Consider the following 12,446-nt stretch of genomic DNA (forward strand, 5'->3'; position numbering starts at 1 on the left):
AAGAATTCAAATAAAAAGCAACAATGAGAATAAAAATAGTAAAATAGTAACAGTAAAATAAGAATATAACAAGAGAAACTAGGCAGTAGTGGGTTGTCTTATGTCCGCACCGGAAGTCGTAAAATTAGCTGTTCACCTGGCAGGTTTTTTTGGGGGGATGAATAGGGAAGTCCTTCTTTAGCTGCCGTCTTGTTTTATAATATATTGTTGCCTTTGCACATGTCAATGTTTACTTTTGTATGCACATTAAATCCACAAAAAATCTTGACTTTGGAGCAATGTTCACGGACTCTAGTATTTAGCTCTCTATTAGATGCAATGGTTTCCCGTATTGGGACCATGATTTCGGTCCTAATATGGAAGGTACTTTTCCTTGTTGATGTCTCAAGAAGGGTAGAAATACACACACACACACACACACACACACACACACACACACACACACACACACACGCACACACACACACACACACACGTTTCCTTACCGTCCTTGTGATTATTCAATCACCAGTCAGGATTCAGCCTGTGTCAGTCATGGCCTCACAACAACAACAAAACCCCACACAGACCTAAAAAACACATGCATGACAGAAATTCTGCAAAGCTGAACTGACATTGTCAAGGCAGAACAGTAATGGAAAATTGGACAATAAAGAGTCTTTGACGTCTTCAAGCGATGGCATTTATGACTCTCTTCAGGCAGCCTGATCTTGGACAGCCTTTCCTTTCAAAGATCTGTTCAAAAATATAACTTTTAAGATATATTATATTGTATAAGATAGCAGTTATGCAATGAGATTTGTGGTAATTATTAGTTGTTTTAAAATATTGATTATAATTTCACTTGGCTTGTTTATGCATTGTAAACATACCACAGGGTGTGACCTTGTCACTCATGTGTTGACAATAAAATCATTATTTAGAATGTTACCTTACCTAAAAACACTTTGTGGCACAATAAAAAATGTACACAGGCCACAAATAATAGGGGTGTCAAAAAAAATTGTTTTTTATTTTTTTTTGACTAAATCGCAATTCTTATTTGTAACTAATCTTAATTGATTAAAAATATCCAAAATAGATTTACAAAATACATTTATATATTTATATATAATTGTATAAATACATTCACAATTAATTATATATTTATATAATTTTATTTGTAATTTTTTTAAATCATTAAAAATTTTAAATATATATATACTTTTTTTTTTTTTTTTACTAATTTTAAATTATATACATTTTCATTAAAAAAAAATAAAAAAAAGGTGTATATATGTATATATGCGTGTGTGTGTAGTGCGTAGTGGGTAGAGCAACCGTGCCAGAAACCTGAGGGTTGCAGGTTCGCTCCCCGCCTCTTACCATCCAAAAATCGCTGCCGTTGTGTCCTTGGGCGGGTCACTTCACCCTTTGCCCCCGGTGCCACTCACACCGGTGAATTAAATGATGAATGATAGGTGGTGGTCAGTGGGGCCGTTGGCGCAAATTGCAGCCACGCTTCTGTCAGTCTACCCCAGGGCAGCAGTGGCTATGAAAGTAGCTTACCACCACCAGGTGTGAATGATTGATGGGTTCTACATGTAAAGCGACTTTGGGTACTTAGAAAAGCGCTATATAAATCCCAGTTATTATTATTATTATTATTATTATATATATGTGTGTATATGCACGACCCCGAGAGAGACAAGCAGTAGAAAATGGATGGATGGATGAATATGTCTCTTGTTGCTTTATTTGTATTTGACTTTAATAAATATTTGGTTAGAGTTTTATCAAACAAAACCAGTTTTAACTGCTTTTCTATTTTTTTGGAGGAATATAGTTGACACCAAATGTTATTAAAAAAGTATTGGTATTTGGATCGAGAATCGGTGTGATTCAAAAATCGATTTAGGAACCCCTAAGAATCGAATCGTGTAGGGCTAAAAAAATTCACAGCCCTAACAAATAACCTCAATGCAAATCAAAAGCATTTAACAATATAGCCTACAAATAACACACACACTGTGTATACAAAATAAATCAACCTAAAATAAGAATTAGCACAATATATAAATGTGGATACAACATTTTACTATCTTACCTGGTGTGTGTACATCTAAACTAGGCTACTTAACAAATACATAACAAAAAAAAATGTACCAGAAAAGTGCATCCAAATATATATTTTTTGATTCCGGCTCATTTTATGGGGTTTTTTTTAGTCGGTGTGACTCCAGTCCAGTCAGGTGGAACCCATGTGCCATGTGCCAATTGTGTTTGGTGGCCACAATTAACATTTAAAACAGTTCGTAAAGAAATGGCTCACAAATGCAAATCGGTTCTTCGTGTTTACTTGAAGGAGCTGTTCTAAAAACGTGACTAATTTTTGAACGTCAAATCTCTAACACAGACGTCATAACGTCAGCACCACAACTTTTGGTAACCAGGATGAGGTGATAGAAGGAAGTTTAAAATGTAATAAATCAAGGTGTGGCACCATCGGATAAAGTTATGTACGTTTCACTTTTGCATTGTGTAGCACATAACTGTAGTGCGTTCAAGGACACTTGATTAAACCTTGAAACGGTTTAATCAAGTGTACATAAATGAAGGTGTGTGTTGCTGAGTCCGACCTGGACATAATCTGGACTGTACATAAATGCTTATTTTGAAAATGGAATTTTGTTTATAGATTATATGTAATCTGTTGTTGTGTTCCCTAATTTTCAGTGTACATAAATGAAGGTGTGTGTGGCTGAGCCCGACCTGGACATAATCTGGACTGGACCTGGTTTTAAGAACCCTTTTAACAATTTAAGTTCATTGACAACATGGTCTGGTGAAGATAAGGTCCTTTTTATAAAAAAAAAAAAGAAAAAAAAAAGATAAATAAATAACATTTTCTGGAATAAAAAAGAAAGTAAAACAATATAAAAACAATTACATAAAAAATAGTAATTAATGAAAATGTTAGTGGACCAGCAGCACACACAATCATGTGTATCCCTTGCAGACTCTATTGTTCTATATTGTAGGAACCAGAATATTAATAACAGAAAGAAACAACCCTTTTGTGTGAATGAGTGTGAATGGGTGTAAATGGGGGAGGGAGGTTTTTTGGGTTGGTGCACTAATTGTAAGTGTATCTTGTGTTTTTTATGTTGATTTAATAAAAAAATAAAAAATAAATAAATAAATAAATAAAATAAATAAAAAACCTTGAAACAGAGGCGTCATTAAAAGTCAAGTTTTTTTTCTAGCGCACTTAAAATCCTTTTTTTGCAGAAACACAGGGGTGTCCACAAAGAGCAAATTAATTGACTGCCTGAGAGTCACTCTATTCCGCCTATAAAACATCCAAAAGCCTCGCAATAATAATAAGTATGATGATGGTCGCATTACGAAAGACATAGAAAGGCTGCATTTACGACGTCAAGAGCAAAAAAAGAAGTCGTAATTTTTTCTTAGTGTCAAAAAGTCGTGATTTTTTTCTTAGTGTCAAAAAGTTGGGATATGTTGAAAAAGAACGGCAGTTTTTGTCAGTGAAACAAATGTTCTATTTTTTGCAATTGAAAAGTCGGGATTTAATTCCGACTTTTTGACAGAAAAAAATCCTGATTCCCTAGGGGAAACTGGGTAATACATTGCACACTGACAAAGCTTAACCTATTGTTACTATAACAATCTACAAGGTTAATATAGTTGGTTTCTCTTTCTTCCCCTCCATTTATCTGCTTTCTTTTGTATCTCTAGTTATCATTACATATATGTATTGTTGCATTTGAAACAATTGTATTGTTGATAATAGCGGTAATTATTGTCATTATTCATTATCGATAGTGCTATTTCTATTGGTATTTGTATTGCTCCATTTGTAGTGTAATAATGCTCATTGTCATTTCTGTATTATTCATATTTATTTCACTAACTGCTTCTTTGCTATCAATATCTAATCTATATTTGCTATAAGGGGCGGCATGGTGTAGTGGGTAGAGCAACCGTGCCAGAAACCTGAGGGTTGCAGGTTCGCTCCCCGCCTCTTACCATCCAAAAAATAGCTGCCGTTGTGTCCTTGGGCGGGACACCTCACCCTTTGCCCCCGGTGCCACTCACACCGGTGAATTGAATGATGAATGATAGGTGGTGGTCGGAGGGGCCGTTGGCGCAAATTGCAGCCACGCTTCCGTCAGTCTACCCCAGGGCAGCTGTGGCTATGAAAGTAGCTTACCACCACCAGGTGTGAATGAATGATGGGTTCTACATGTAAAGCGACTTTGGGTACTTAGAAAAGCGCTATATAAATCCCAGGTATTATTATCACTTTTATGTGTATGTGTATGCTGGCCATGCAAGAACTGGGATGTTTTCAGCTTCCAGGAATTGTGTACAGATCCTTGCAACATGGGCCGTGCATTGTCCATGAGGCGATAGTCCCGTCGCCTGCCCATATCATAACCGCACCCCCACCATGGGCAACTCCATTCACTACGTTGCCATCAGCAAACCGCTCTCCCACACGATGCCATCAGCCCTGAACAGTGAAACCCGAGATTGATCCGTGAAGAGAACTCCTCTCCAACATGCCAGACGCCATTGAATGTGAGCATTTGCCCACAAAGTCGGTTACAACGACAAAGTGCAGTCAGGTCGAGACCCCGATGAGGACGATGAGCATGCAGATGAGCTTCCCTGAGACAGTTTGTGCAGAAATTCTTTATGAAAAACCAATTGTTGCAGCAGCTGTCCGGGTGGCTGGTTTCAGACGATCATGGAGGTGAACAAATTGAAATAATGGATACCATATTATAATATATGACTCATTATTATCTCAACTAAATGCAGTTTTTTCTACTGATATCATCTCCATAGCTTGTGTATACCAGTCAGTATGTGTCCCCGCAATTTCCCCCTCTGTCTTCCTTTTTTTCTCTCTTTCTATTCCCTCCTGCTCCGGCCCGTCTGCACCAAATAATAATATAAATCCATTTAGGTCAAATACAAGTAAGGCAACAAGGGAAGTATCCCACACTTCTCACATCAACAATATGATTTGCCTGAGTAGCTGGACAGGACAAAACAAACAAACAAAAAAAATCCCGATTTAAAACTTTTGTTCACTACTTTTTGACACTGAGAAAAAAATCCCTAAAATGTCAGTCGGAAAAATCCCGACTTGATTTTATTGATCAAAGTGTCAGTCGATATCTGACTAATCCGAACCCAAGAGCCTGGATAAAAAAATCCCGACTTTTTAGATGCGAGAAGACGAAGAAGCTGAGACGACGTTTTGACACACAAATCAAGCTCGACTACGGCATCCTGACTTTTTGAAAAATTTAATTGCTTTGGATGTTTCTATCCTAAGTATGGGATTGGGTTGGAGTTGCTCTATTTTCTTTAAATTAACATTCCAGAATCGAATTTTCATTAAATCATTAGCCTGACAATCGGAATCAAATTGAATCTTGAGGTGCCCAAAGATTCCAACCTGTTATAAGTAATGTTAAAGACCAAAATGGGGCCACAAATGAGATCTTGTTTAGGTTGAAGTCAGACTACAAGTAGTCAGCTAACACAATTGGAGCCACTTAACGATTTTAAGCTTCATAGGACATGTTTGAGGACATGTGAGTTCATAGGCGCTAGAGATGCGCGGTTTGCGGGCACAACCGCGGAGTCCGCGGATTATCCGCGGATCGGGCGGATGAAATTTAAAAAAATACGATTTTATCCGCGTGCGGGTCGGGTCGGGCGGATCAATTAGATTTTTTTATTTTTTTATTTTTTTTTTTTTTTTTGCGGGTGGCAGTTAAACCAATTCGGAAATATATACACATAGTTAAATGTTGTTACCCACATACGAAAAACGAGCAGGCACCTGCAGCATATGCCACAACAGAAGAAAAAAAAAGAAAAGAGATGGACACTTTTACGGAGCGGAGAAGGGACGCCTCGCCGGGGTCCGGGACCGAGGCCCCTTCCCCCGAGAGGGCCCCACCGGGAGCCGTAGCTGAGGCGATCCGCGAGAAGGGCCCGACGCATGTCCAGGGTCACTACCGCGCCCACCGCACCGACACCCCGCCTCGTCCGCCTTCGCCGCGGCCGGCGTCACGCGCAGCAGGTAAGCAGCTTACCTGCCCGCCACCCCCCGAAATTCACATTTCTATCACAATTATCATACTGTAAACATGGTAAGCTAACTTCATTAAAATTAATAGTCCTGTCAATAGCATGGAATTACAATTCAAATGTAGTTTTTTTGTAAGCCTTTCAAAAGAATTCAAAATATGAAAAATTAATGAAAATTAATTTAAGCCATCAGACACTTTGAAAAGTGGCACATCACATCTCTAATGTAATCATTTTAACTTTTCAACAGAAATAGCACTGCAAAAATATTAAGGACATACTTCTGTATTTTGGTAGTTATGCTGTCAACATTTAACAAGATTTCTTCAACTTGGACTTGAAAGCATAAATAGTATAAACACTTTTAACAGTATGTCGTGCTGTGAAATACAGCCGACAGGATTGCGCACCACACAGGAAGCAAGGCCAAAGTGCATGCAGGTGCAGGAGAAGAAAGGACTTCTTTCATTTAAGCTTTGTGATAAACCATCAAACTCATTCGTTAAAAGGACTCTATAGTAATATATAGCGAATTTTTCTGGACATTATCATGCAAGAAAAGTTTATTTTTGGGACCGCGATCACCGCGTAATGATTTTTAAAGGTTGCATTACAAACATGTAACTGTCCCATGTGATCAGCCAGTGCGATTGGAAGTCCATGCTCAATTATTGCCTCCGTAAATAAAACTTCGGCATTTATCACATCCAAAGAATCTGTTTGGGCGACGAAAAACGTTGAAAGTTTTCCACTTGTATCGCTAGCAACGGCATTAGACTTGTGTTTTTTTGTCCCAAAGTGGTCTTTTACATCGCTAATTCCTCCGTGTCCGATCGAAAAATCTTGTCTGCACAAGGTGCAATTCGCGTAGTTTTCACCCTTTTTTTTTTAAATTAAAGAAAAAACGTATTTTTTATCACTGCACCCGTAACCCGGAATAGGTTGATGAAAACCGTACGAATTACGGGAAAACCGGAGTAGTTGGCAGGTGCCTCACTAATGCCTTGCATCGTCTATATTAGATATACCGGGCGGATGGCGGGCGGATGCAGTTCTGATCAAATGTTAGATCGGGTGGATTGCGGATGGTTGACGACTTTCTGATGCGGTTGCGGATGAAATATTTGCCTATCCGCGCATCTCTAATAGGCGCCGATCTACATTTCTGCCAGTGGGGGCTCGGACGGGCGGTAAATCTGAGGCTATGTCAGCAGGGCCGCCAAGTGCAAAATGTGCTACGATAAGAATATTTAATAACAATACAAGGATTTTGTTCCAAAAGGAAGTAGAAAAGTTACTTTCCATTGGAATGTCAGCTGGTGTCATCGCTCTGATGTCATTGGCAGCACTTTTTGCTCAAATGAAAACTACATTTATTTTTGCTTTAATAAATGAGGTCAGTGTCCCACAAACTAGGAAGGATTTCACTTTTGTATCAAGAGTGCCACTTTAGTTTTGAACTGACTTTGCTTTCACTTTCGGCTCATTTTGCCCCTGCATGGAGGCTCGTCTTTGTTTCATGATTGTTTTGTTGCAAAACCACTAAAAACTGGGATTTCATTGGCTGTCAACATGTAACATGCAGCGTTTTCATAGGAACTTCCCCAATCTGCTTTCACTTTCTGTTTGAAATCATTGCAACACATTTGCTGTCAGTTCTGTCGTCACTTTGCTCTGCAACAATCATGACTTCAAGGCAAAAAGGATGTTTCTCATCAGTCGCAACAATAAAAGGGAACGTTTGTGTGGACAAAAGCAACAAATTAAATTTTTAGCCCAATCATCGTGTTCTATACAGGCCAACACTATTATTATTATTATTATTATTATTATCATCAGCTGTGAATACATAACTCAGAACAGGGTAAACAATGGCTAATCGATATACTTTAGAGATGTCCGATAATATCGGACTGCTGATATTATCGGCCGATAAATGCTTCAAAATGTAATATCGGAAATTATCGGTATCTGTTTCAAAAAGTAAAATGTATGACTTTTTACACGGACGTAGGGAGAATTACAGAGCGCCAATAAACCTTAAAGGCACTGCCTTTGCGTGCCGGCCCAATCACATAAAATCTACGGCTTTTCACACACACAAGTGCATGCAATTTATACTTGGTCAACAGCCATACAGGTCACACTGAGGGTGGCCGTATAAACAACTTTAACACTGTTACAAATATGCGCCACACTGTGAACCCACACCAAACAAGAATGACAAGCCCATTTTGGGAGAACATCCGCACCGTAACACAACATCAACCTCCTCATGCTCTCTCAGGGAGAGCATGTCCCAAATTCCAAGCTGCTGTTTTGAGGCATGTTAAAAAAAATAATGCACTTTGTGACTTCAATAATAAATATGGCAGTGCCATGTTGGCATTTTTTTTACATAACTTCAGTTGATTTATTTTGGAAAACCTTGTTACATCGTTTAATGCATCCAGCGGGGCATCACAACAAAATTAGGCATAGCGATGTGTTAATTCCACGACTGTATATATCGGTATCGGTTGATATCGGAATCGGTAATTAAGAGTTGGACAATATCGTAATATCGGATATCGGCAAAAAAGCCATTATCGGACATCTCTACTTGCAACAGTTCTGTCGTCACTTATCTCTGCAACAATCATGACTTCAAGGCAAAAAGGTTGTTTCTCGTCAGTCGCAACAATAAAAGGGAACGTTTGTGTGGAAAAAAGCAACACATTTAATTTTTAGCCCAATCATCGTGTTCTATACAGGCCAACACTATTATTATTATTAGAGATGTCCGATAATGGCTTTTTTGCCGATATCCGATATTCCGATACTGTCCAACTCTTAATTACCGATTCCGGTATCAACCGATACGATATATACAGTCGTGGAATTAACACATTTTTGTGCCTAATTTTGCTGTGATGCCCCGCTGGATGCATTAAACAATGTAATAAGGTTTTCCAAAAATAAATCAGCTCAAGTTATGGAAAAAAAAATGCCAACATGGCACTGCCATATTTATTATTGAAGTCACAAAGTGCATTATTTTTTTTAACATGCCTCAAAACAGCAGCTTGGAATTTGGGACATGCTCTCCCTGAGAGAGCATGAGGAGGTTGAGGTGGGCGGGGTTGGGGAGGGGCAGGGTTTGCGGCGGTAGCAGGGGTGTATATTGTAGCGTCCCGGAAGAGTTAGTGCTGCAAGGGGTTCTGGGTATTTGTTCTGTTGTGTTACGGTGCGGATGTTCTCCCGCAATGTGTTTGTCATTCTTGTTTGGTGTGGGTTCACAGTGTGGCGCATATTTGTAACAGTGTTAAAGTTGTTTATACGGCCACCCTCAGTGTGACCTGTATGGCTATTGACCAAGTATGCTTTGCATTTTCTTATGTGTGTGAAAAGCCGTAGATATTATGTGACTGGGCTGGCACGCAAAGGTAGTGCCTTTAAGGTTTATTGGCGCTCTTTACTTCTCCCTATGTCCGTGTACACAGCGGCGTTTTAGTCATAAATTTTACTTTTTGAAACCGATGCCGATAATTTATGATATTACATTTTAAAGCATTTATCGGCCGATAATATCGGCAGTCCGGTATTATCGGATATCTCTAATTATTATTATCATCATCAGCTGTGAATACGTAAGTCAGAAAAGGGTAAACAATGGCTAATCGATATACTTAACATTTAATATCAATCAATCAATCAATGTTTACTTATATAACCCTAAATCACGAGTGTCTCAAAGGGCTGCACAAGCCACAACGACATCAGATCCCACATCAGGGATGGTAATGGTAATTGTTGTTATGATATATGTTGTTCACATTGTAAATATGAAACTGAATGGTACTGATTCTTCCGACTGGAAAATGAAAAAAAATGGTAATAATTATGAACAGAGGTGGGTAGAGTACCCAAACATTGTAAGAGTGGTGTTACTTAAGAATAATAGGACCCAAAACATGCACGTTTTTTTGCTTGGTGGTGAGACAGAATTTGCCATCAATCCCACGTGGGTGCTCGGGCCCCGATGCACCCACGGGATCAGTTGACACACATTTGATTAAAATAGCATAATTAAAATGAATATTTGACTTCCTTTCCAGGATGTTATCTGTGGTGTTTTGATCTCAGCACTCGTGATGGTTCTGACTTACCCGTACTGGGAATCCTTCGACCAGTTCCAGCTCACCAGCAGCGTCTCTCCCATGGCGGCGTTGGCGCTACCCCTCTTCCTCAGCTACACGTACCCAGAACTGGAACACTACAGCACCACTCGGGGGGACACCACCACCGTCCTTGGAGCCGGGGCCGGATGCTCTGTTGGGTATTGGCTCAACGAGCAGTTAGGAGAGACTTTTGAGCCCAGGGGTGTGCTGCCTGTACCCTTACCCGCGCTGACCGCACACACACTGGCGCTGGGCACTGCCCGCTTCCTTGTTGGAGTGGTGGCGGTGGTCGGAACCCGGCAGGTGACGAAAGCGGTCAGCTTACGTTTGCTGTATTGGTGGTACGACATTCCAAAAGACGACCAGAATGCCAGGACCAGGAAAGAGATCGAAGTACCGAGCAAGTTTGCCACGTACACGAGTGTTGGACTTGTTCATTCTTTGCTGGTCAGTAGAGTCTTTCTTTTACTGGGACTACTATGTTGAATAAACGTGTGTGTGATTTGCATTTGCAATGACAAATGTGATTAAATGTAATAAATATGTACTTATATCCAATCCAATCCAATCCACTTTATTTATATAGCACATTTAAACAACAAAATGTTTCCAAAGTGCTGCACAACAATATTAAACACAATTAAAAACAATATAAAATAAATGTGATTAAAAACCATTTCAAAGGGTAAAACCAATTAAAACAGTAAATAGAAAGCAAAAGCAAAATTTTAAAAACACAGAGGACAACAGAGGACCACACAACTCACGTAGTGTTAAAAGCCAGAGAATAAAAGTGGGTCTTAAGACGAGACTTAAAACACTCCACTGTGGGAGCAGTTCGAACATGGAGGGGCAGAGTGTTCCAGAGCTTAGGGCCGACCACAGAGAAGGCCCTGTCTCCCCTGGTTTTAAGTCTCGTCTTGGACACCACGAGCTGGAGCTGGCTCTCGGACCTCAGAGCGCGCGCAGGATTGTAAGTTTGGATGAGGTCCGAGATATACTGAGGTGCCAGTCCATGTAAAGCTTTAAAAACAAACAGCAAGGTTTTAAAATCAATTCTAAAATGAACAGGGAGCCAGTGCAAACTCTCAAGGATTGGGGTTATATGCTGGCGTCTCCTGGCCCCTGTTAAAAGTCGTGCTGCCGCATTCTGGACTAACTGCAACCGGGAGAGAGCTTTTTGGCTAATGCCAGCATAAAGTGCATTGCAGTAGTCCAGGCGACTTGAAATAAAAGCATGCACGACTTGTTCAAAAAGGTTAAAAGATAAAAACGGTTTTACCTTTGCTAAAAGACGAAGATGATAAAAACACGATTTTAAAACGCCATTGACTTGTTTGTCAAGTTTAAAATCGCTGTCTATAGTGACGCCAAGGCTGGTGACTTTGGGACGCACATAATTTTGCAATGGTCCCAAGTCAGTGAGGGCCGGACCAAACACTAAAATTTCCGTTTTTCCCTCATTCATTATTAAAAAATTCTGGGCTAACCAAGCCTTGACGTCGCATAGACAGTTGAGAAGGAGTGTCAGGGGGCCGTGGCCTTTTGAAATAGGCATATAAATTTGGCAGTCGTCTGCATAAAAGTGATAAAACACTCCATGCCTCTTAAAAATCTCTCCAAGAGGAAGAAGGTACAGTGCAAACAGGATGGGGCCTAGAATAGATCCCTGGGGGACACCACAGTAAAGCGGAGCAGAAGAAGAAGTGGCGTCCCCCAGCCTGACAGAGAAAGACCTTTCTGACAGGTAGGATCTAAACCACTCTAATGCAGTCCCCCTGACACCCACACAGTCTCTCAGGCGATCTAAAAGAATTGTGTGGTCGACTGTGTCAAAGGCAGCTGTAAGATCTAAAAGCACTAAAATGGCAGAGCTGCCAGAATCAGACATTAAAAGCAAATCATTAAAAACCTTTAAAAGTGCAGATTCAGTACTGTGCAAAGCTTTGTATCCAGACTGAAATGGATCTAAAGTGCTATTTTCATCTAAAAAAGGTTGTAGTTGCGCCAAAACACATTTCTCCAAAATTTTTGACACAAAAGGTAATTTAGAAATGGGCCGATAATTTGACAAACTTGTAGGATCAAGACCTGTTTTTTTGATCAAAGGCTCAACAACAGCTCCTTTACAAAAAGAGGGCACACTGCCAGAAATCAAGCTGCTGTTGATGA

The 12,446-nt window shown here is 39.8% G+C and overlaps 1 protein-coding gene across 2 annotated transcripts in view; it reads left to right on the plus strand.

The window, feature by feature from the left end:
• The window catches only part of sgpp2 (sphingosine-1-phosphate phosphatase 2), a 64,347-nt gene extending 53,516 nt beyond the window's left edge, over window positions 1–10,831 (plus strand). For both annotated transcript variants that reach the window (XM_061925933.2, XM_061925932.2), the window contains one exon: window positions 10,212–10,831. In XM_061925933.2, the coding sequence (XP_061781917.2) occupies window positions 10,212–10,760 (549 nt within the window). In that variant the 3' untranslated portion in view covers window positions 10,761–10,831. The remainder of the gene's footprint in view (window positions 1–10,211) is intronic.
• Window positions 10,832–12,446: the final 1,615 nt, after the last annotated feature.

The sequence above is a fragment of the Nerophis lumbriciformis genome, linkage group LG30 (genome assembly GCF_033978685.3).
Source record: "Nerophis lumbriciformis linkage group LG30, RoL_Nlum_v2.1, whole genome shotgun sequence".
NCBI lineage: Eukaryota > Metazoa > Chordata > Actinopteri > Syngnathiformes > Syngnathidae > Nerophis > Nerophis lumbriciformis.